This window comes from Balaenoptera acutorostrata, chromosome 17 (genome assembly GCF_949987535.1).
Source record: "Balaenoptera acutorostrata chromosome 17, mBalAcu1.1, whole genome shotgun sequence".
NCBI lineage: Eukaryota > Metazoa > Chordata > Mammalia > Artiodactyla > Balaenopteridae > Balaenoptera > Balaenoptera acutorostrata.
The window spans coordinates 63,535,955-63,563,410 of record NC_080080.1 but is presented as its reverse complement, the minus strand read 5'-3'; the positions used below and the strand labels follow the sequence as shown (position 1 = coordinate 63,563,410).

The 27,456-nt window shown below is 33.6% G+C and overlaps 1 protein-coding gene across 1 annotated transcript in view; it reads left to right on the top strand.

The window, feature by feature from the left end:
* PI15 (peptidase inhibitor 15) overlaps positions 1-14,225 on the top strand; it is a 30,069-nt gene extending 15,844 nt beyond the window's left edge. Inside the window, exons 2-5 of the mRNA XM_007185071.2 lie at positions 3,741-3,859; positions 4,860-4,992; positions 5,114-5,229; positions 8,436-14,225. Of these exons, the coding sequence (XP_007185133.1) occupies positions 3,741-3,859; positions 4,860-4,992; positions 5,114-5,229; positions 8,436-8,571 (504 nt within the window). The 3' untranslated portion in view covers positions 8,572-14,225. The remainder of the gene's footprint in view (positions 1-3,740; positions 3,860-4,859; positions 4,993-5,113; positions 5,230-8,435) is intronic.
* The last annotated feature ends 13,231 nt before the right edge of the window (positions 14,226-27,456 follow it).

The window sequence follows — 27,456 nt, the reverse complement described above, 5'->3', positions numbered from 1 at the left end:
ATTTGTAGGGTATGATACTAAAATTATTTCAAATAAATATCACAGATGTTCAGCAAAATTCAGCAGACAGATTATCCATTAAGCATCCAGAAATGTATATATTAGTCAAATGCTTAGGTGATTACAACTTCATTCCCTAAATTTGTATAAGTTGTTAGAATTCTTTCACATGGTTAAACTGGCAACATTCATCGCCATTTAGAGCTTCTGGATAAGAAAGAAGCTATCCTTATTTGCTGTTTTCAACCCGGAAAGACCTCTCATCGTATTAATAGATTTAAATACGACTGTGGATTAAAGGGATACATCACTCACCCATATTCTCCTGGGAGTTGTACCAATGGAGAAAGACAGAGACAGCAAATACAGTAGATATGCAATTCCTAAATTTCAGAGCTGGATCTTCCCCTCTTTACAGGATGGGTGTGAGTCCTGCCTGGGGACAAACAGGCAAGAAAGAGCACAGGACTTTCTGACTTCCTCTGCAGTGGGCATCAGAGAGACAGTTGGTATGTCTCCCATGGGAAGGCAAAATGATCCCACTCTCTGTGTGGGACCTGGCCAGTGCTGCCAGGGTCTCCAGCATCTTCCTTCAGGGACAGGCAGAAATCTCTCCCATCAGTTTCCTAAAAGCAAACATGGAGAGATGAAAAAAAGTGGTCATCTCTCCTCCCTCACAACTATCATCTCAAAAATTTTAATTATGATATCTGTACATAGAAACACCTAAAAATGTAGGCATCAGTAATGCTAAATACATGGTATTCCTATCAAAATCCTTTATAATAATTTTTAAATGGGCTCATGTAAGATATTTTTCAGGCATGAACTCTTTGGTTTATCTCTTTGACATACATAATAAGTTTTAAGTATATGAGTAAGCATATAGAATTATATATGCTAAATTACTTTACATTTTTTAACTGCCTTCAATATTTTAAATTATTTTGTGAAGAATCTAGGTTTCCTCTCTCTGTGGTATGGAAAAGGCTAGAACTGAACAAGTCATAGGTCAATATAACAGCTCTTCCTGATTCTGATGCTGGAGTTACTCAGGTATACCAAATCATGAAATGCTGAAGAAGAAAGGGACCCTAGAGATGAGTTAACTGGGAGACAGAATAATTGACATGTCCTCAGTCGCAGATGATCTTAGCAGTAGGCTTAGGGTTAGAATACAAGATATTTTATTTTCTTTTTCAGTATTATTTGTGCTATACAGTGCTGATATTTCGGAACAAGACTATAAGAAAGACTGTTTTTAGAAAGATTATATAAAAACACAGAAAAGCCGTGTTTTTAGCAGTTATTGTTCTGAGTGCACACCACTTCAATATGTTAATAATATTTAGATGTACTTTTTTCCCAAAGTGACTACAATTAGCTCAGAGACATAATTTGTTGATGCTATTCCATCTAAAATTCATTTGTGATCTAATGGTAATATTTTGCATTTTGGTGAACTGAAATCCATATTTTGTAAATCCATATTTCATTAAAAATATCAGAAGAATAAATACTAGATGAATCTATTATTAGCCAAACAAAATGCTTTTAAAAGTAAATTTCAGTTCTAGAATACTATGATTTTCATTGTAAATTTATTTTGCGTCACTGATATTTCTGCACAGAATTTTTACAAACAAAAGGAGAGGTTTGAAGTAATAATTCATAAAACATATCAAATGATTATTTTACAGAGCTAAGTGTGAAAGCATAATACAAAATATTTTTTATAACTGTAAAAAAGCATGATACAATTCAAAGGAGAAAACAAGTATATAAAGAGACACTATTAAAATATTATAGAATGAGTATTTTCCATTTATATACTGTATTTAGCACTGATTACTTACTTATTAAAAGGGTATTATGCAATGTTTTGCCACATTTAATTAATCCACAAAATGGGCAGATTATATGCTGGATAATTAAGGAAAGCATATTTTACTATAGCTTTTTGAATGATCTTTCTTTTTACACAGACAGTGGAGATGTGGCCACTGTCACCATAGAATTACTCCAGATCCTTCCTTGATAATTCTGATTTCATGTAATTTTGTGAGTGCATTTATTTTAATGTAATTCTAGATAGATTTATGTTAAGATGACTTTGTTTTTCTAATTTAAGACAACTTCTAAGTAACTAAGAAATCTTTTTTCAGGGTGGGTGCCGTGGCCTCCTAGGGTAAAAGTGTTTCTGAAGGGTTCATCAGTTTTTTTCCTATTTTATTTCAAAGTCACTAAATTAACTTCCTTTCACTTAAATACATTGTTACATTAAATAAATCTATGTTTCCAGCTCATAACAATTAAAATGTAAGTTCTAATATTATTATTACTATCAAATATTCAAATGATATAAAATATCATTTATATCATATTATAATTTAATATAGTTTGACCTTTAAAAGTTGGAATAAATGCAAATCAAAACCACAGTGAGACATCATCTCACACCTGTTAGAATGGCTATTGTCAAAAAGTCAAGAAATAACAAGTGTTGGTGAGGATGTGGAGAAAAGGGAACCTTGGGCACTGTTGGTGGGAATGTAAATTGGTGCAGCCACTATGGAAAACAGTATAGAGTGCCCTCAAAAAAATTAAAATAGAACTAACATATGATATAGCAATTCCACTTCTGGGTATTAGTCTGGAAACTAAAATACTAACTCAAAAAGATACCTTCACCCCAATGTTCATAGCAGCACGATTTACAATAGCCAAGATATGGAAGCAGCCTAATTGTCCATCAACAAATAAGTAGATAAATGGAATATTATTCAGCCATAATAAACAAGGAAATCTTGCCATTTGTGACAACATGGATGGAACTTAAGGGCATTATGGTAAGTGAAATAAGTCAGAAAGAGACAAATAACTTATGATCTCACATATATGTGGAATCTAAAACAACAACAACAAAAACAATACTGAACTCATAGATCTAGAGAGCAGATAGGTGGCTGCCAGAGGTTGGGGGGTGGGGTGTGTGAAATATGTGAAGGTGGTTAAAAGGTACAAACTTTCAGTTATAAAATAAATCCTGAGGATGTAATATGCAGCATGGTGACTATAGTTAATAATACTGTATCGTATATTTGAATGCTGCTAAGAGAATAGATCTTAAAAGTTCTCTTCACAAGAAAAGAAATTTGTAACTGTGTGTGGTGATGGATGTCAACTAGACTTATTGTGGTGATCATTTCACGTTATATATGTACATAAAAATCATTAAGTTGTACACCTGAAACTCATAATGTTATATAGCAATTATATCTCAATAAAAAAGTTAGACTATAATATGAGACATTGTTAATTTTGGTACATTGATTTAAATAAATTTGATCTCATTAATTTTTAAGATATATCAATAGCATGGCTCCTTTTTGCTGTGAATAAACTCTAGGGAAATCAATTGACTTTGGTGGATTCAAACTTCAGTGGTCAGTATGAGGTATCTCCAAGTTACATCTGGATACCATATTTTTGTTAACCTATCCTTTACCAAAATTGATGTCTGGACATTGGGTCTAGATGGCCCTGTAGAAACAATAAAGATTTTTGAGGAATAACAATATTGCACTGTAGAACTCTGAATAACAATGGTCTAAATTTGCTTTCTTCTAGTCAGGAAGCAGAATTAAAAGAACTTTAGGAAATAGTAGTGCCATTTCTTTTCTCTTTCTGTTTGCTACTAGCAAACCCAGTAAAGCTGAAGGTTTTTTTCCCTTTCACAGGTCTGGGATGAAAATCTTGCAAAATCTGCAGAGGCTTGGGCAGCTACTTGCATTTGGGACCATGGACCTTCTTACTTATTGAGATTTTTGGGTCAAAATCTATCTGTACGAACTGGAAGGTAGGAAGTAGTTTCACTGGTACTGTTTATCCACACAACTTTATTGCTTATGGACTCCAAGGTTAGTGACACCAATTTCAAGTAATATCTGCAAGAGGGCTCACTATGTGTCAGGCACTGATGCTTGGCCTATGACTGTTTTAGATGTCTTCAAGGATTATTTAATTTTTTAAAAGGGCCTAAAAAAACCAGTTTTCCCTTTCACCCTTGGAACACCCTCCCTTAGCCTGTATTCTACACTTATCTCACAGAATCTTTGAAAGGATCAGGCTGTATCCTGTATCCTATCTCTTCTACCTCAGAAAAATCCCTTGATGGTGGCAGAAGCCATTATTGTGTATGCAACCTTCCCATGTTTGCATATACCTGTATCTGTGTGCGTTGTACAAATTCAATATATTTACACATATATGTATATATACATAGGCACATGTATGTATATGCAAGTATATGCAACAATGGATAAAGCTGTTCCCAGTAATAGGATAATTTTTCTACCACTGTGGAATGTCATCATCCAATATTCCAAAGACTCATTCTCTTCCATATAGGGGAGGAAAATCAGGTGTACAATCATTAAATTAAAATGATTCAAGTTTAAGGGAAAAAAAATCCACACTGAGTCTAGTATCACAGCTTCTTTTATATATCTAATTCTTAATTGTATATAAGATTCTGATGGAAGAAATTTTTGACATTGGTAAAACAAGATAAAGATGATAATTCCTGAAAGATTTGCATTTCTCTTTTTGAAACAACCAGACACATACTTAGACAAATACAGAATTACTTGCTCCACTCCTGGGCATTTTCATGCTTGGCTCTACTTGGAGGAATAGGGGATTCTACTAGGTGATGATGGTAATTGTGAGGGGTGGGTATGCTCTTGATTTACCATGAATAATCTGCAAAAGAACCAATTAACTTATAATTTAACGTGAGTCCACTATATATTGCCACTACTGTACTCTAAGTTCTCATTGTGTTTCTTGATATCTAGATATCGCTCTATTCTCCAGTTGGTCAAGCCATGGTATGATGAAGTGAAAGATTATGCTTTTCCATATCCCCAGGATTGCAATCCCAGATGTCCTATGAGATGTTTTGGCCCCATGTGCACACATTATACACAGGTTATTTTAACTGTTTTGTTCATTTTTGATTCATACTTTTAAAAAATGCTCTTACTATTTTGGTGAACATGAATTTTCTTAGCTCCAACTTCAGTAACAGTATATCGATTTACTTTCTCAGATGGTTTGGGCCACTTCCAATCGAATAGGATGTGCAATTCATACTTGTCAAAACATGAATGTTTGGGGAGCTGTATGGCGCAGTGCAGTTTATTTGGTATGCAACTATGCCCCAAAGTAAGTATCCAGTTGGATTCTACTTCTTGGAATCTTTAATGATGTTAAATATCTTCAGTCTGATAGATATTTTTAACAGGTAAATAATATGAGTAAGACTTAACTAACAAGCACTAATCCTCAAATCTTCCATCTTCTTGTATATCTGAAAAGTTATAAGCTGAAAGGTTTCTTTTCACAAGGATTCTAGATTAAAATTGCAGGCAAGGCTATTTGTGATTTGGAGAGTCACTAAATTCTCCTTACCATCTTTCTTTAGACATGGTAATTATAAAATAAACATGCTTCTAGGCTTTTGATAAAAGGCATCAGGAAAGAATCTTCTAGGGAATTTATCAACACCACAATATTCTCATCAATCAGTACTAGAATGTTGGCTTAGCTTTTTCACTAGGAAAGCAAAACAAGCCCTTCTTCTTTCTTTTAAGAGTAAAATTAAAATCACAGTTTACTTTTTCCATAGATGGTTAAGGAGGCATTCAGAATCAAAAGGGAAAATTTAAATGCTATGACTTCTTTTTAATGAAAGCTTTGCCGTGATTTAAATTTCAGTATAAAAAATATTCAGTAATTTCTTCTTATGGCATACATAAAAAGGTATTGTGAAAATTGATCAAAGATTATAAAATAGGCTCATATTTATGAACATTCTTTATAATATGAGGATAAATAAGCATTTGTTAACATCTGATAAAATGCCTTTTTGATAACAATGACTCTTTGGATAAAATGTTCCAGTATTTATACATGAGTCTGTTCCCATTTGGAATAAATACTAAAATGTACAAAGGATTTATGACACTCCTGGTGTCTTCCAAAGTAAGTCCCAAACAAAGATTTTCTCCAGCTTTGCCAGTATGGGGAGGGAATGAGAAAATGTTTCACAAATAACTGCATTACTCATTTATATGGTAGTATGCCAGTGGCAGTGTTTTTGCAAAGTTAGAAAAATAGCAATTTTCCCGATGGTCCCTTCTCCACAGTTATTAGAATAGTAAGATTTGGAAAGTAAAATGTGGCGGCATTATGATAAGCATTAAAACTGCATTTGTTTGATATTTTCAGTTTTATACTGTATATTTTCCTATTAAGACTTTAACCCTTCTTTCTGACATAAATAGGCCAAGTAGTACTCAAATAGTGAAAGAGGTTTTTTTTATTACATTCATTTAACTATTCTGTTTTTGGCCAATGATTGGAATTTTGTAGTATTATTGATGAGATGTCTGATTGTTTTATAAGTCTAAGAGTTTAAGATATTGTGTTAGTATGCTATATTTGCTGTAATAGAGAACCATTCTTTTGAATCCTAGGCAATGAAGAAAGTTTTAAAATCCTGACTGATAGTTGATATGTTTCTTCCAATCCCAATATGAAGTTATCTCAAGTATAACTGTTTTTCAGGGGCAAAATAAAACAGAGAAGGAAAGGGGTTGAGGGGGGGGAGACAGAGACAGAGACAGAGAGAGAAAGAGAGAGAAATGAGAGAATGAGAATGAATTGAATTAGATGAAACAGAATAAAAATTAGAAGGAAGAATAATATAAGTTTATCAACTGACTGATCTACTACTGAATACAATTATCCTCCATTCGTGTAAAAGTTTGTAATATAATATATAATAATTTTTATATAATAAAATTGTATTTCTAAGTTAACATTACCAAAAATATGTGCTGTGTAATTTCTAAAAGCTATGTAAAATAAGTTGAAAAATATGAAATTAAAATACCACAGGCTGGGTTCATATATTTTTATAGGTTTGGGTAAAGATATAGAGGGAAATAAGATTATGAATATAGAATGGGAGAGATTAGGATAAAGGAGTGAGCTGCACTCTTGATGAATGGACCTCCTTGAATGTTCATAAGCAAACATGTAACATTACCAAAATTATGCTTGAGGAAGCGTCTCTGGAAGGCAGAGTGTAGAATAAGCTAGATAGAGGTGGGAAGCCTTGGAATCTCATCTCATTTTGTAATATGAATAATCAGCATATTTTTCATTTTACAGACAAATTTTCCTTTACAGATATTTTATAGATAAAAATGTGACCTTTCAACTGACTGAATAAGGATATTTTCATGTCTGGTAGATGCACTGTATGAGTCACCTGCTTGGTCTTATTTAGGTCTTAAAGATGAGACCCACTTGTTTCATATTTTAGCCTTTACACTGTTGTCTTATCTTCAACCCTGACTTTTTACTATCTACAACCAAATTTTCTCCTGACCATTCAATTTCCTTCACATCACGGGCTGTATTGCTGTCTCTTAGTACTGTAGTTACTAATCACCATGCTACTGAGAATACGTTCATTGCCTCCTTCCTCGCAGCTCAAAGAGTTTAATAACATAAGGCATTGTGGCTGTTTTTAACTACCCTAAATGGTGAATTTGGTGTATCACTATAATCATGGCCATAATTACAGATGAAGAAAAATATTGATAACTCATAATAATTCAGTTAAATAGGTTCAGCATTATAAAAGAACTAATACTATTACTAAAAATTATAACTATGAGTTTACATATGGGAAAATGTTTTGGAATCACCTTTCATGGCTGCTTCTGTGAGCCATTATTCTCTTACTGAGTTTTCCGTATCTCATTTTATGAATATTGAGAATCTAAACTATTTTTTCAACTTGAGAAAGAAATCCTTTGAACACTTAATACCTATTTTTTATGCTTGTAACAACTTCTTGCTCATTTCACCGTTTCTAAGCGTCCCAGAATTACATGTATATATTTTTATATATATAATGAACATGTATATATCTATATCTGTATATACTTTACTATCTTTATAATAACATTAGCATGAGTTTTTTTAAGAAGTAAGTTTAAGTGGACACAGCCCATGTGCTCTAGAAGGCTGCTGCAGGAACCAGGCACCTGTGGTGAGTGGATAGAGCATCAAGCCTGGTGTCAGATGACTAATAATGTCACCATGCATTGTAGTGCCTCACTTCTTATCTGTAAATTAACACAATATTAATTTACTTGGAAAGAAAACATTTTAAAAGTAAGATATACAGGACAAGTTACTGTAGAAATAAGAAATGGTTATAACTTTTAGTGCTTTTCTAAAATGACAGACTTCTAAAAATATCATCACATGTCAACACGTGATCATGTGCTTAAGGACAATCAGATTTTAAAGAATAGGCAAGTAGCACTAATGCTCTCTTCTTTTTTTTCGAGGGGCAACTGGATTGGAGAAGCACCATATAAAGTAGGGGTACCATGTTCAGCTTGCCCTCCCAGTTACGGGGGGTCTTGTACTGACAATCTTTGTTTTGCAGGAGTAACGTCAAACTACCTATACTGGTTTAAATAAGCTTGTCTTTTCCTCCAGGAAATATAATGGTTTCTGGGAATCATAGGCATATATATATATTGAGTTTTGCACATATTATACATATTTTATCATAATCTTGTTTTCCTTTTATTATTCATTGTATAAATTAGTGTTTGTCTATTATGTTTGTTTAATCCTTGGAGGTAAACAAAGCATCCATTTCTGTTTTCTGACCTCTAAGCCTAAATTAAAATATTGTGTATGTAGTATTGACACAGTTGATGCATCCAGTTCCAAAACTTGTTTTCCAAAGGAATTATGTTCTTAAGGAATACAATATATATTTGGCCTATAATGTATGTGTGTGTAAATACACACACATAGATGATATAACACATAGAAAGTAACATGATTTTGTAGTTAACTTGAGGGAAATTTTTAAAAATCCTATTCTAAAATGTATGTGAGGTGGTGGGACATCTGCAGTACCCACTTCTATAATGCCCCAAAAGTGATAATTTGCAAAATAACACTCAGTAATATCTGGATATAATAATTTAATTAAGCAACCACAGATTTCATTCTGGAGATATTTTATCTTACTTGGGTTCACCAAAAGATACTCTTGACTTATGTAAGGTTCAAATCATGCCTTTTGCTTAATCTCTTTTATTGAATCTTGTGTTGAGTGGTTACGATGGGCAAGGCACTCTGATAGTTATGTTCTGATCATGCAAAGATAATATGATATGATTCCTGACTTCAAGAAGCTCACAAAAATATTCAAGAAATAATGCCACCTAATTATATTGCTGTAAAATTATTATTTTTTTAACAGATTTATTTTTCATGTAATTTTGAGGAAGTGAGTGCAACAACGTTCACATGTAGATGGAATAGGTGATAGGCCACACTGTGTAATATGTAAGGCTTCTGATTAGCATGAAAATGTAGCTATAGCGTCTGGAACTAAATGAGGCAGGGAAAAATTAACAACTGCCTAGGGATTCCTGGGTGAGAGTAAATAGTTGTGATTTTGGAAGGCAGAAAGCAAGACCTAAGTAAACTGAGAAGGTCCAAGAGAAGTGAGATTCAGGACACAGGTATGAAAAGTCACAGAAATAGGGTTACTGCACACACACACACACACACAAACAGGTGGAGAGCTTCTGAAGGGCATATACTGAAGGTCTAGTGTAACTTGAAGCCTTTCAGCAGGAGGTGAGGGATGTCAGAAATAAACATTGTAGGTGTCAAGGACACCTCCAGCTCTCCACTGCTTTGCCCATCCTTACTTGGTGAGAATCAATCTAATCACCATGGTCCTTGAGCATCATGTGCAAGTTCCCATGTGCACACCACAGACAGTTATGGTTTTGTTAAAGGGGCCTCTTCAGATGATTTTCTAAGGATTAATTACTAAATTTTATTCCTATATCTAAGTAGAAGAATAATTTTCAGTTCTCCATTAAGTTTGGTGGAAATCAAAAAGTCACTATGAAAATTCCACTCATGTGACTTTGAAAATGCTTATTTCCAAGTCAGGGAATCACTTTCAGAGAGGAGAATTCAACACATGGGTCAAGACACTTAACACATTACATTTCAAGTGTGCATGCATTTGCGTGCATGTGTGCGTTTGTGTATGGTTCAGGTTATGCAATGCTTCAACAGAATCACAGAATAAGTAAACACGGTTAGTTCCAGAGTACAAATAACAGAAGAAAACTACTTGTTTAAAATTCCCTACACATTTGCAATTTCTTAGGGTAGATGCACTGAAAGATGACAGTTAATTAATCCAATGGGGGAAACACCCACCGTCTGAAGTTCAGGTTTACATGATGACAAACAATTGGCCTGATTCCTTTTACAAACTGAATCTGACTAAATGTTTTCATATCATACTACTTTGCTTTTGTGGGAACATATAGAGACTTTATTAAAATTAAATATTTTTGGAGACTAAAATGAAAAATAGAAATAACAGTAAGAATCAGGCCCCAAATCAACTTTTAGCTAACATATATATAGGCAGTGGAAGAGAAAGCTCATTAGTGGGGTATTCATTTGATTTATCTAGAAAATATTTCCTTCCTTGAGTTTGCTAAACTAGTTCTACAGAAGTAGTAAAAGTACTATTAAACCAAAAAAGGTTACTATCAGTTCCAGTTCTGTTGCTGGTTTACTTGTGTAGCTTGGTTTCTCAAGTCTCAAAAAGTATAATGATATTTTGTCATGTGAAGGTAAAATTACCATATTAACAGAAATGTATGAATATTAAAATTATCATTAATGTTGTGAAATTTTATTTGAGATAAAATTATTTGAGCTCCCCTTTGGCAGAAATTCTGTCTTATCTTTGTATTTATACCAGCTTCTTATATAGTGGCTGTAATGTAATAAATGTTTACATGAATGGGTTTTTAGAATTAACTAAAAAGTCGAGTATTGCAAGAATTTAGAGGAACCCCACCTTTCCATGTTTCATTAAAACAAAAATGTCTTAAATACAAAGCTTTGAGTGCATCAACAATCCAGATAAATCATCAAACATATCAGATTATGACTATGGTTCACACACTCACAACTTGTACACAACAGTCCTTTCCAAATCACAGCTAGAACTGTAAGTTTATTTATAACTTAACAACTCAGCTGAAAATATAACGGGTATATTTGTTATTCTATCTGTACTTTTTAAAGTTAGTAATATGAAGTGGCCATGTGAAATGTTTTATTTTCCAGGCTAAAGCAAATGAAAGTTTGCTAGTATCAACACAGAGTGTCATATTTTTTCACAGCATGCAACAATGGTGCTAGGATAGCTATTTCTCACTGTAATTCCCAGAGCACAAAGGGTGTGGGTATAAGCTATTTCAAGAGCAGCTTTAAATAGTCATTACTGAGGTTTTCATTTTAATAGGTTTCATTCAAAAGAAATAGTAATTGGCATGCATATTCTACAGCATTGGTTTTATCTTTGGTATAGATTTTTCATGTCATCCTTTATTCAGTAGAAAAGTAAACAATTTCTGTCTCGATATAGTTTTTTTGGCTTCCATGTCATCAAAAGACTGGAAAAATGACAATTTTCGCTGTAAAACTGATGGATTTCTTTACAGAATTGTATTTGAGTTGTGTAGGCACACCCTTAATGTTGCTGGTTATGATGGATAAGCATGCTTTTAAAATGTGGCAGAAACAGTTTTTATTGTTACCATGTTTTTGTCTGTCCAGTAGTTTAAGCATCACTTCTGTGGTCCATTAGGGCTTCCCTACCAAATTCAATTGGCAGTGCTGTGGTGTTCATTCGAAACCTTCATGGAAATATTCATTTGAAAGCTCCATGCAGCTTTAGCAAAGAGCTGACCGAACACTAGGGAAAGTTCAACCCGATACAATTTACTCAGAATATTTGAACTGAAACAATATATCTTTTTCTCATGAATACATGCTTGTGTTAGATCAACTTATAACATCTACATAAGCAAATCTAAAACACACTCAGGCCAGTTATGTGTTTTTTGTTCATATCCTGCTTAACGTAAGTTAAACAGATAATTTGAATGTGTCCAGGAAGGAAAAGTCATGCTTAACCTGGGGTCTGCCTTCTCCCCCGTGTATAACAGCATTCCTTATGTTCCGCAGTAGCATAGGACACAAATCTTGACATGGATGGAGGGAAGCCTTTTCCTGCAGAAGTGTTTAGGTAGAGTGAAATTAGATTTCTATCAATGTCTAATATTATCTTTGTTTTATATATATTTTTTGTATTGTTGTTATATGTGTGAGGGAAGACATATTTAAATGCATGCAGAATGATTTTTAAAAATTATGTCATGGTCTGACTTTGCCTTATGAGAGGTCAATCAAAAACTTAGAAAGTTACACAATTCACTGGTTAATGGTGCTGAAAATGCATAACAACCACCGTATGCTTGCTACAATTTTGAAGTTTCTTTGGAATTAAAGTTTTTATTAAGTGTGAACTATCAGTATCTATTCTGGTGCTAAATATGTGGTGCTAAATGAATTGTTAGTGTTAGGAGCTTAGGGACTCTCTTTTTATTCATAGTTAAAAGTGTTATCCATTCAATTCCTGATTTAGAAATATTAATAAAGTCCTATTAAATTAATCTTAACCAAAATAAGCCAGTGCACTTAATTTTTTAATCTAATAGCCCAACATTATTTAGGTGTTACAGAATGTAAATATATTTCTTAGAAGTTTTCAATTTTTTTTAAAGGCATTTTTTAGCATGCCGATGTAAAATTCCAGTAAAGGTTAGATTACACCTACACCAACCATACTGCAGGCACCGGCGCCCTCTGGTGGTTATAAGAACAAATTCTTGATGGCTACTTGGCCTGCAACAAAACCATTTCTTCTGTTCAATAAAAATTGAAGCTGAACAGTTTTAAATTCTTGGATACTCTCTAAATCCGAGAGCATTAAAAAGTGCTTGACTCTATTGACATAATTTTCTAGGAAGATAATAGAGATAATATATCTTGACATCCATTTTCCTAAATAATAATATTTTTTAAATGATATTCCAGATTTGAGGTGCTTATTAAAGTGTTCTTTTTTTGAAGTAGGTATTAATAAAATACATTTTTAATTTTGTTTACATCATAAATACAATAAGAGTTAAAATTAGCAAACAGAATTATAGTGTGCCTCACTTTCAGAAGTGATCATTTATATTAAAACAATTAATTCCATATATCAAAGGATTATCTCTCCACTTTTATGTGTTGAGCTATAATTTGATAATGTTCTTTGGTCATACTATTGAGCTAATGATAATATTTTATTATTCCATTCAAAGTCTTTCTAGACTTAAAAATGTACAGATAAACTTAGAATTATATCCCCTGTAACCAACGAAGGCAACATTTTTAGATAAACTTTCACTTGAGTTGTGCAACTGACTAAGTGTGATAATCTGTTTTGACAAAGATATTTCTTAAACTGTGTTAGCATAACCAAATGAAATATGCTTTGAAGCAGTTTTCCAAATTAGTATTTTCAAACTTATTTTAAAGCAATAGCACTCTTTGTATGATCTCAATCCTGCACAAAGCTCTAACATATAATATACATGTAATGGACCTACTTATTTCCCAAACCCTCTTCTGTGCCTTGGAAGTTTCTTCTGAGAGCCCTAGGATTCCATTGAACCATTAGAAAAACATTGATCTAAATCATCCAGTTCTCCCCATTTTCTCTAAAATAATCAGCTAATTAAAGACAAAAAAAAATTGAGACTCAATGTTTTGCAATGGTTATCTTAAATACCCACTTCACTTTGCACATGTTAGAAGCCAAACTGATGGAGCTTTAAATACTGACTTTAACTGGTGCTTGGTTATAGATTACAGCATCTTGTGTTTTGTTATTTGACAAAGAGAATTTTGGTGCCATAATATTTTGAGAATTAGAGATAATTCTGATGCACGTATGAAAATAATGTGTTTAAAAATATCTAAATGTTTCAAATATGTACATAATCCTAAAATATACTGTATCATTTTAGATTTTTTAAAGATTAATTTGATATTTTTTATTCATTATCTAATACTGTGGCAGGAAAAGGTGCCTTTGATATTGTGATATAATGTCATGAATGTGTGCATTTAAAAAACCTGTGTAAACATCTACCTTTATAAAGCATAACAAGTGTAGCTTTTTGAGCTCTGCTGTATTTTTTCTTTCAATAAAATGTTATAATAAATTGTTTTGTTTTTAAGGTTTTAATTAATAACAATTAATCTAATTGTTTTCTTTCAGTAGTTTTACAATAGAATCAGAAGTAGATGGCATGATAGTTTTGATAAGGAATGAACTACTTTTCTAAAGCAGCAATGATTATATCTTTGGGCATCACTGAACTACATCAGATCTTCTGTTTTTCTTTTTTTCCATTTCTTTTTTTCCTTCCCTGCCTCTTTCCTTCCTTCTTCCATTTTTTTTTTTCTATTTAATTCAAAAAATATTTTGAGATACCAATATAAAACACAGTTCTATGGAAAACGAGGAAAAGAACATTATATCAAGAAGTTCTGACTGAGGAAAACTGCAGCAGTTGAACATAAATATTTTCATGCTTCCCCATATTGAGGACAAGAAGAGAAACCACAGGCATTCCTGGGGGAGAAGCACCATCTCTGGTCACTAGTTGGCCCAAGGCTGTTGGTTTACAGGGTGGCTCTGCCTTGCAGAGGGTTACTCCCAGGCTAGTTTGTTGAGAAGGACCCAAATCTAGGACATCATAATTTAAATTTCTCCTTATTTCACATAAGGTAAGAAAGCCTCACTAACTTAAGCCTTTTCAGAATGTCTCGCATCCCCCAGAACTCTGTGGTTCCCTTTCAGCTTCTCTTTCTCTTGCTAGTCTTCCCTTTTCACTTTATTTCCTCCTCTTTCATGCCTCCAGTTTCTCATCCACATGTTTGGAAAGTTCTTTCCATCTCTACAGGAGGTGGGGTTTCATTCACTGATGTTTGTGTGTGTGTGTGTGTGTGTGTGTGTGTATGTGTGTGCGCTGCAGTTTATAGTCCCTCAGACTAGGCCAGATGGATGCAAAAGAAGTCTTGTCCCTGAGTCTTGCACACCTCTGACAGTGAAGAAATGGGGGGCTGGTGGGTTCCTGATCCCATTCAGTCTTCCCCAACAGTGAGAGCTATGACTGACCACCTCATGAGAAACAGGCCCACCCTGATAAGGCAAACAGCAGCTTTCCTGGAAACAGCTGACTATGCTCTTGGGAGCAAAGGCTATTCCCACTGCCAGTGACTCTGACCCAGTTCCTTCTGAGACAGTAACCTTGGCATTGCAGTACCAAGGGCGCCAACTTCTTCCTGACCTGGGCTTGCACTGTTAAGCCAACACTGCAGGAGCGACTGGCTTTGTCTTAGCAAACTGGAGAGGTGGCACCAACCTTAGTTGAATCTCTCTGGCCCCAAATGTCTCTCTTGATGAAAGAGGAGTGAGGTCTTGGCATGTTTCCTTTACTGATAGCCTATTGATTGACGTTAATGTGGCCGCTTATCCAGGGGCACTTTTGTTTTACCAAACGTGAGTGTAGACAGGGATTTGTTCTGTGAGTTTTCACATAATAAATCGAGCAATGTCCTTAATTATCTCTTCAGAAATGATTTTCTTCTAACAAAAAAAGTGAATTCTAAAATAATTAAAATTCTACAAGCCTTAGAATACGCCATTTTCTCCAAAAATTGTGTATGAATTTACCCTTTGACCCAGCAATTCCTATTCCACAAATCCATTCCAGAGATACACTGGCAATATATGAAATGACATGTGTACAATATTAATCATTATCGCATTATTCTAGTAAAAGGCCAGACACAACTCAAAGGTCCATCATAAGGGGATTAGCATAAGAGAATACTATGCAAATGAGCATGGAATGAGAAAAATCTCTAAATTGATAGAGTGGTCTGCCAGGATGTGAGTACAAGTGAAAAGCAGGATATGTAAGAGTGTAACTAGCATGTTAACCTTGTAAGAAAGACAAGAGGGAGTAATACATATATACACACAGGAAATAATAGATATTTGTTTTTAATTGGTGAAAATAAAACTGGAACAGTAAATTTAAAACGATTAAGATGATTACTTCCAGGAATACAAAAGAAACAGTATGGAGGGGACAAAAATCTTTCAAATGATTTTGAAAGACAGTGTTGTGAGGGTACAACCTTAGTGGTGTACATTGCAAATACAGAGCTACAAAGCAATACAAAACTTTATTCGGTAGTCTGTCAGTAATAGTATTAGTGGGAGAAGGAAGAGCAAGAATAATGCAAATAAATAACTAGGTTGCTCTTTTTAATTGTTTAATTATTTATTGCTGTACAGTCACTTCCCTTTTTATTGCCTTATTTTGTTAGAGAGCCATAAACTCTAAATAATCTTGCAATTTATTACAAAGGTTGGCCATCTGAAAATGTTGAGATTAATAATCTACTCCATAATTAACCCATAAAATTATACAAATTTAGATTTGGATGAGGTTTTAGAAATTTATCTATGACATTTTCGCAGATTTATTGCAGCCAATATAGTTACTTTAGTGACATGTTTGACCTTTGTGAAAATTTCTATATATTATTTATATGAATATTGTTGGCAGCTAAAAATCCAAGAGCCAAATCTATGACCTGTTCCTTCCCAAGTGAATAATAATAGTTAATAAAAAATAATAAGGATGGCTCTTTCCGAAGCCATGGATGGCTCCGGGGTGGACACCACTGCCTCCTTCCATGGCTCAGATGCCAGCCTCTGATCTGCCTTGCAATTCCCTCTTCTCTCAGAACCTCCGAATAGCCCAGGGAGCCATGTGGCTGACAGGGTCGTGGTGCTCTGGCCGGGTGTCAGGCCTGAGCCTCTGAGGTGGGAGAGCTGAGTTCAGGACATTGGTCCACCAGAGACCACCTGACCCCATATAATATCAAATGGAGAAACCTCTCCCACAGATCTCCATCTCAACACTAAGACCCAGCTCCACTCAATGACCAACAAGCTACAGTGCTGGACACCCCATAGCAAAAAACTAGCAAGACAGGAACACACCCCCACCCATTAGCAGAGAGACTGCCTAAAATCATAATAAGTTCACAAACACCCCAAAACACACTACTGGATGTGGTTCTGCCCATGAGGAAGGCAAGATCCAGCCTCATCCACCAGAACACAGGCACCAGTCCCCTCCACCAGGAAGCCTACACAACCCACTGAACCAATCTTACCCACTGGTAAGGTTTACCAAAAACAATAGGAATAACCAACCTGCAGCCTGTGAAAAGCAGACCCCAAACACAGTAAGTTAAGCAAAATGAGAAGACAGAGAAACACACAGCCGATGAAGGAGCAAGGTAAAAACCCACTAGATGAAACAAATGAAGAGAAAATAGGCTGTCTACCTAAAAAAGAATTCAGACTAATGATAGTAAAGATGATTCAAAATCTTGGAAGTAGAATGGAGAAAATACAAGAAACATTTAACAAGGACCTACAAGAACTAAAGAGCAAACAAACAATGATGAACAACACAATAAATGAAATTAAAAATTCTCTAGAAGGAATCAATAGCAGAATAACTGAGGCAGAAGAACAGATAAGTGACCTGGAAGATAAAATAGTGGAAATAACTACTGCAGAGCAGAATAAAGAAAAAAGAATGAAAAGAATTGAAGACAATCTCAGAGACCTCTGGGACAACATTTAACACACAAACATTTGAATTATAAGAGTCCCAGAGGAAAAAGAGAAAAAGAAAGGGACTGAGAAAATATTTGAAGAGATTATAGTTGAAAACTTCCCTAATATGTGAAAGGATATAGTCAGTCAAGCCCAGGAAGCACAGAGAGTCCCATAAGGATAAATCCAAGGAGAAACAAGACAAGACACATATTAATCAAACTATCAAAAATTAAATACAAAGAAAAATATTAAAAGCAGCAAGGGAAAAACAACAAATAACATACAAGGGAATCCCCATAAGGTTAACAGCTGATCTTTCAGCAGAAACTCTGCAAGCCAGAAGGGAGTGGCAGGACATATTTAAAGGGATGAAAGGCAAAAACCTACAACCAAGATTACTCTACCCAGCAAGGATCTCATTCAGATTTGACAGAGAAATTAAAACCTTTACAGACAAGTAAAAGTTCAGAGAATTCAGCACCACAAAATCAGCTTTACAACAAATGATTAAGGAACTTCTCTAGGCAGAAAACACAAGAGAAGGAAAAGACCTATAAAAACCAATCCCAAACAATTAAGAAAATGTTAATAGGAACATATGTATTGATAATTACCTTAAATGTAAATGTAAATGGATTAAATACTCCAACCAAAATACATAGACTGGCTAAATGGATACAAAAACATGACCTGTATATATGCTGTCTACAGGAGACCCACTTCAGACCTAGGGACACATACAGACTGAAAGTGAGGGGATGGAAAAAGGTATTCCATGCAAATGGAAATCAAAAGAAAGCTGGAGTAGCAATTCTCATATCAGACAAAATAGAATTTAAAATACAGGCTATTACAGAGAAAAAGAAGGACACTACATAATGATCAAGGGATCAACCCAAGAAGAAAATATAACAATTCTAAATATTTATACACCCAACGTAGGAGGACCTCAATACATAAGGCAAATGCTAACAGCCAGAAAAGGGGAAATCTACAGTAACACAATCATAGTCAGGGACTTTAACACCGCACTTTCACCAATGGAAAGATCATCTAAAATGAAAATAAATACGGAAACACAAGCTTTAAATGACACATTAAACAAGATGGACTTAATAGATATTTATAGGACATTCCATCCCAAAACAACAGAATACACTTTCTTCTCAAGTGCTCATGGAACACTCTCCAGAACAGATCATATCTTGGGTCACAAATCAAGCCTTGGTAAATTTAAGAAAGTTGAAATTGAATCAAGAATCATTTCCGACCGCAACAGTATAACACTAGATATCAGTTACAGGAAAAAAACAGTAAAAAATCGAAACATATGGAGGCTAAACAATACACTACTAAATAAACAAGAGATCACTGAAGAAATCAAAGAGGAAATTAAAAAATACCTAGAAACAAATGACAATGAAAACATGATGACCCAAAACCTACGGGATGCAGCAAAAGTAGTTCTAAGAGGGAAGTTTAGAGCAATACAATCCTACATTAAGAAACAAGAAACATCTCAAATAAACAACCTAACCTTACAGCTAAAGCAATTAGAGAAACAAGAACAAAAAACAAAAAAAACCCAAAGTTAGCAGAAGGAAAAAAATAATAAAGATCAGATCAGAAATAAATGAAAAAGAAATGAAGGAAACAATAGCAAAGATGAATAAAACTAAAAGCTGGGTCTTTGAGAAGGTAAATAAAATTGATAAACCATTAGCCAGACTCATCAAGTAAAAGAGGGGAAAGGCTCAAATCAATAGAATTAGAAATGAAAAAGGAGAAGTAACAACTGACACCGCAGAAATACAAAGGATATGAGAGATTACTACAAGCAACTATATGCCAATAAAATGGACAACCTGGAAGAAATGGACAGATTCTTAGAAAAGCACAACCTTCCGAGACTGAACCAGGAAGAAATAGAAAATATAAACAGACTAAACACAAACACTGAAATTGAGACTGTCATTTAAAATCTTCCAACAAACAAGCCCAGGACCAGATGGCTTCACAGGCGAATTCTAGCAAACATTTAGAGAAGAGCTAACACCTATCCTTCTCAAACTCTTCCAAAATATAGCAGAGGGAGGAAGACTCCTAAACTCACTCTATGAGGCCACCATCACCCTGATACCAAAACCAGACAAAGATGCCACAAAAAAAGAAACCTATAGGCCAATATCACTGGTGAACATAGTTGCAAAAATCCTGAACAAAATACTAGCAAACAGAATCCAGCAGCACATTAAAGGCATCATACACCATGATCAGGTGGGGTTTAATCCCAGGAATTCAAGGATTCTTCAATATATGCAAATCAATCAATGTGATACACCATACTAACAAATTGAAGGAGAAAAACCATATGATCATTTCAATAGCTGCAGAAAAATTTTTTGACAAAATTCAACACCGATTTATGATTAAAAAATCCCTTCAGAAAGTAGGCATAGAGGGAACTTACCTCCACATAATAAGGGCCATATATGACAAACCCACAGCCAACATCATTCTCAATGGTGAAAAACTGAAACCTCTTGCATTCCTATACACTAATGATGAAAAATCTGAAAGAGAAATTAAGGAAACACTCCCATTTACCACTTCAACAAAAAGACTAAAATATGTAGGAATAAACCTACCTAAGTAGACAAAAGACCTGTATGCAGAAAACTATAAGACACTGATGAAACAAATTAAAGTTGATACAAACAGATGGAGAGATATACCATGTTCCTGGATTGGAAGAATCAACATTGTGAAAATGACTATACTACCCAAAGCAATCTACAGATTCAATGCAATCCCTATCAAACTACCCATGGCATTTTTCACAGAACTAGAACAAAAAATTTCACAATTTGTATGGAAACACAAAAGACCCTGAATAGTCAAAGCAATCTTGAGAAAGAAAAACAGAGCTGGAGGAATAAGGCTCCCTGACTTCAGACTATACTACAAAGCTACAGTTATCAAGACAGTATGGTACTGACACAAAAGCAGAAGTATAGATCAATGGAACAGGATAGAAAGCCGAGAGATACACCCACACACATATGTTCACCTTATTTTTGATAAAGGAGGCAAGAATATACAATGGAGAAAAGACAGCCTCTTCAATAAGTGGTGCTGGGAAAACAGGACAGCTACATGTAAAAGAATGAAATTAGAACACTCCCTAACACCATACACAAAAATAAACTCAAAATGGATTACAAACCTAAATGTAAGGACAGACACTATAAAACTCTTAGAGGAAAACACAGGCAGAACACTTCATGACATAAATCACAGCAAGATCCTTTTTGACCCACCTCCTAGAGAAATGGAAATAAAACAAAAATAAACAAATGGTACCTAATGAAACTTTAAAGCTTTTGCACAGCAAAGTAAACCATAAACAAGACGAAAAGACAACCCTCAGAATGGGAGAAAATATTTGCTAATGAAACAAGTGACAAAGGATTAATCTCCAAATTTACATGCAGGTCATGCAGCTCAATATCAGAAAAACAAACAATACAATCCAAAAGTGGGCAGAAGACGTAAGTAGACATTTCTCCAAAGATACACAGATTGCCAACAAACACCTGAAAGGATGTTCAACATCTCTAATCGTTAGAGAAATGCAAATCAAAACTACAATGAGGTGTAACCTCAAACCAATCAGAACAGCCATCATCAAAAAATCTACACACAATAAATGCTGGAGAGGTTGTGGAGTAAAGGGAACCCTCTTGCACTGTTGGCTGGAATGTTAATTGATTCAGCCACTATGGAGAGCAGTATGGAGGTTCCTTAAAATACTAAAAATAGAACTACCATACAACCCAGCAATCCCACTACTGGGCATATACCCTGAGAAAACCATAATTCAAAAAGAGTCATGTACCACAGTGGTCATGGTAGCTGTATTTACAATAGCCAGGACATGGAAGCAACCTAAGTGTCCATCAACAGATGAATGGATAAAGAAGATGTGGCACATATATACAATGGAATATTACTCAGCCATAAAAAGAAACAAAACTGAGTTATTTGTAGTGAGCTGGATGGACCTAGAGTCTGTCATACAGAGTGAAGTCAGAAAGAGAAAAACAAATACTTTATGGTAATGCATATATATGGAATCTAAAAAAAAAAAGTTTCTGAAGAACCTAGGGGTAGCACAGGAGTAAAGATGCAGACGTAGAGAATAGACTTGAGGACACAGGGAATGGGAAGGGTAAGCTGGGATGAAGAGAGTGTCATAGACATATATACATTACCAAATGTAAAATAGATAGCTAGTGGAAAGCAGCCGCAGAACACAGGGAGATCAGCTCGGTGCTTTGTGACCAGCTAGAGGGGTGGGATAGGGAGGGTGTGAGGGAGATGCAAGAGGGAGGAGATATGGGGATATATGTATATGTATATGTATAGCTGATTCACTTTGTTATAAAGCAGAAACTAACACACCATTGTAAAGCAACTATACTCCAATAAAGATGTTAAAAAAAAAAAGAATTTGAGAAACTGACATAGAATTGTAAATATTAAAAGATGATTCAATGCTGTACTTTATGTTTACTTAAAAGTATGTTCAAAGCTGAATTAGCTACAGGTAATTTGTATTTAGTAAACATTTAGAAACAGATTACAATGTAAGGGTTGATCCTCTTAAGTAACTTTAATGATTTTTGGCCAAATATAACTTTATTATGTAAATAATTAGTTTATATTCAACTCTACTATTTAAATACTATTCAGGGCATTTTAAAACACCTATTCTATTTTCTAGGTTTTTAAATTTTTTAAACAAGCAAAATACACAAACAAAAAATGATCTAACAAAAACTTAATGCCATAATAAAATCATTTTATTAACATTTTTATACGCTTCACATACATACACATTTGTAAATATTGAAAAAAAGTGTCCATATTATTTGCATTCTGCTCATTTCAGTAGTGAAAAAGATAGCTACAATGTAGTATGAAATGTGCTCTAATGCTATGTCCTAAGAGAGAGCACCTAAGGGAGACCTGGGGGTTGTGAGTGGGTGTGGGCGCTTAAGAGGTTTTCTGAAGGAGATAACTGAACTAACTCCCCTCTCCCCATAATCCTTTTAATCTATAGTCATAACCCAACTTATACATGCCTCTGAGTTACTGAGATTTTTCCCAAAGTGATTTGCCAAACAGACTTTAAAAGCTCTACAATCCCAATCATGACATATAAAAAGAAAATCACACTTAAGCACATCATAGTCAAATTGCTAAAAGTCAAAGACAATGAAAGATCTTAAAGGTAACTAGAAATAGAGGTCCCTTGTCATTAAGGGAGCAATAATAAGACTGATGGATGACTTTTCAATGGAAACTCTAGAAGATGGAATGCAAGGGAATAATGTCCTTAAAGTATTAAAAGGAGAAAACCTTCAAGACAGAATTCAATACCCATAGAAACCATCCTTCAAAAATGAAGAAGAAATAAACATACTTGGATTACAAGAAAACAAATTTAAGAGAATTGTTGCTCAAATATCTGTATTGTGAGAGGTACTGTCAGGAGTTCTTCAGCTATACTGAAGGGGAGCCTAGCTGGAAAAATGAAGTTACAGGAGGGAATGAAGAACACCAGAAAGGTGAATATGAGAGTAAGTATAAATAAATATTAACTGCTTAAAACGAAGATAATCATGATGTTTTGTGGATTTTATAATGTATATACAACAGTATATGTGACAACAATGATACAAAGGGGGATAAATGGAATTAAACTGTTATAAGATTCTTGCATTGATTAGGAAATGGTAGCAGTATTAATTTAAGTATTAATTTAAGAAATCATATTGTAATTTCTAGAGCAGATAAATAATGTAAAAATAAAAACCTAATAGATCAGGAAAATTGAAAGAAATTGATTAATTGAAAGAAGTCAAGAAAGGAGGAATTTAGAAACAAAGAAGAGATGAGACAAAGGGAAAATAAATGGCTGGATGTTAGTTTAAAATCCAACTAAATCAACTATACATTAAAGACATATTTATCTTGATCCACAGGAAGATATAAGAATTATCAATATTATACACAAAATAACATAGCTTCAATATCAAGAAATGACAACTAAAAGAAAAAATAGGCCATTCAACAATTTAGAGGGTGGGCGGGTTTAACACATGTCTTAGTAAGTTATAGAATTATAAGACAAAAATATCAGGAAGGACATAGAAGATCTGATCAACCAATATAAATTATTTGATACATATAGAAACATATCAAAGAGTCCATCCAACAACAGAATAATGTTCTATATGTGGACCATTGGTTAATGGTTAATGGACCATTTATCAAATTGGACCATATGCTGAGCCAGAAAGCAAGACTTAGCAAATTTCAAAAGACTGAAATCACATAGTGTATGTTCTTTGATCATAATGAAATTAAACTAGAAAAAAAAAGATAAATATAAACAAAACAATCCCAAATGTTTGAAAATTAAGTAATTTATCCCTTGGTCAAAGATGAAATCACAAGGATTTTATAAATATCTTTAACTGAATGATAATGAAAACATTACCAAAACATTTCGGTAATACAACTAAAGCAGTGTTCAATATAGAGTTATAGCTTTAAATGCATACAGTACAAAGGAAAAAAGTTTAAAATTAATGATTTAAACTTCTATCACAAGAATCTCACAAAGAAATAACAAAATAAATTCAAAGATTATAGAAGAAAAAAGAATAATAAGAGAAAAAATAGATGAAAGAAATCAGGTAATGATAGAGAACACAGACAAATCAAAAAGGTTCTTATTTGAAAAGATTAATAAAAGTCATACCCCCTTAACAAGATATATCAAGAATGAAAAACTGGAACCCACTATGATCTTGCAAATATTAAAATATAATAAATATGTTATAAATAGCTTTATGCCAATGCATTTGAAAATTCTGATAAAATAAGCAAAACAGTTGAGAAAAATTAACAAAACTTCCACAGGAAAAAATGAAAAAGTTTAACAAAACATATCTACTAAATGAATTGAATAGGTAATTAAAAACATTCCTTCACTACTGTGTAGCACAGGGAACTATATTCAATATTCTTTTATAAACCATAATGGAAAAGAATATCTACCTATCTATCTATCTATCTGAATCACTTTGCTGTACACCAGAAACTAACACAACATTGTAAATCAACTATACTTCAATAAAAAAAAAAAAAAACTTAGAAAAAAAAAATTCCTTCAAAGAACACTTCAGGACCAGATGATTTCCCAAGTGAATTATCCAAGAATTTGAGAAAATGTAATAGTAAAATTCCATAGACTCTTCCAAAAAGTTGTAAAATGAAGGATGCTTTCCAATTTGTTTTATGTGGCCAGCATAACATTTATATATCAACCTGTCAAAGACATTACAAGAAAGAATAATTACAGGCCAATACCTCTCAAAAAATACATGTTAGAAAAAAAGGTTAAAGAAAAAGTTTAGGTGATGCAAACAAAATTTATTTAACATTTCATGAAGTGGACCATCTCCTTTCAGAGAACTACCAAATGGGGCAGAAGGCAAGAAGCTTTTATAGCATGAAGAATAAAGAACAAGGTAGAGACAAATAGAAAATACCTGATTGCTGGGGCCACATAGTTAACCTTGTTTTGGGTAAGAAGCCCCAGGTTGGCTTGGTGTTTGGGGATTGGCTGACTGAATATACTGTGTTTCTGGTCAAGGGGAGCATTTACAGGAAAACACTAAATGCAAATGTTATCTAAGTTTCAGCTTGATGATTTGTTGCCCCCATCAGTAGTTGCTCCATCTTGGGGCTAGAAAGTTATTTCAGCACAAGACAGTAAAATACTAAATAAAATATTCAAATAGAACCCAGTAAAAAAAATTATATATATATATATATATATATATATATATATATATATATATATATATGATAGAGTATTATGTTTATTATGATGAATATTTATCCTACTAGTTTAAAGTTTATTTACCATTCAGAAATCAATGTAATTATCATCATTATTAGAATAAAGAAGAAAATTCATATATCATCTGAATAAAATCAGAAAGATCATTTGATAAAAATTAGCACACTACCAAAAAAAAAAAAGTAATTTTTCATTGGTTTGGAAAAGAAGGGAACTTCCTTAACCTGATAAAAGCTATTGACAACTGTCTTACTGCTGCCATCTTAATCTGGTTAAACACCGAACACAATGTTCTACTGAGGTAAGAATAAAACAATGATGTACACTATCATCACTTCTATTCAATATTTCTACTTCAGCCTTAGTCACTGTAATATGAAAAGGGGAAAAAATATATAAAATATAGAAAAGACAAATTAAAACTGCCATTATTAGTGCAAGGCATGATTGCATACATAGACAATCCAAAAGAATTTACAAATAATTAGAACTAATAAGTAAATGAACAAGGTCACTGCTCATTATAGATATCATATATAAATGCCAGTTTAAATTTCTTCTTATTAGCAACTAAAACTAAATGAACATTTAAAAATTCACTTATAATTGTACCAAAATACTACATAGTTATATATTTAATGAATTATATGTACAACCTTTACCCTAAAAAAATCCAAAAAACAAATGCTGAGAGAAGTTTGATTCAATTGTTGATTGAAAGGTACATATCTTTTTCATGCATTGGAAAACTCAATATTTTAAAGACGCCAATACCCTCCAAATTGATCTACAAATTCAGTACAATCTTTATTAAAGTTCCAGTGTGTTTTTGTGTGTATGTGAAAATCAGTCAGGTGAACTGAAAATTTATATGAAAAAGCAGAAAACCTAGAATACCCAATAAAATCTTGAATTTCAGGAGCAATGAAATGGAGGAAGTACATTACCAGATCTCAGGACTAATTTTACAACCACTGTAAAGTCAGGGTAATATTGGCACAAAGATAGACAAATCAAAATGAGTAGACTCCTACATATACTGTTCCTGATTTATGACACAGGCACCACTGCAGTTCATTAGGAAAGGTTGATATTTTCTATAAATGGTTCCTTATCAATCTGATATCCATTTGAAAAAAATACTAAGCCCTACTTCCCACAAAAAGATACTAAGCTCTACCTCACACAAAAATTAATTTGAGATAGACTCATAGATATACAAGTGAAAAGTATAACAATCAAGTTTCTAGAAGGAAACCTAAGAGAAGAACTTCATAACTTTGGGGTAGACAAACATTCTCAAACAAGACACAATAAACATTAAACTTAAAAGGATAGATTAATAAATTGAACTTCATTAAAATTAAGACCCTCTGCTTATCAAAAACTGGCATCAAGAGAATGAAAAGGTAAAACATGAAGACAGTCTCTTCAATAAGTTGTGCTGGGAAAACTGGACAGCTACACGTAAAAGAATGAAATTAGAACATTTCCTCACACCATATTAAAAAAAAACCTCAAAATGGATTAAAGACCTAAATCTAAGAACTGAAACCATAAAGCTCCTAGAAGAGAACATAGGCAGAACACTCTTTGACATAAATCATAGCAATATTTTTCCAGATCTGTCTCCTAAGGCAAAAGAAATAAAAGTAAAACTAAACAAGTGGGACCTAATTAAACTTAAAAGCTTTTGCACAGAAATGGAAACCATTGACAGAATGAAAAGACAACTTACCAAATGGGAGAAAAT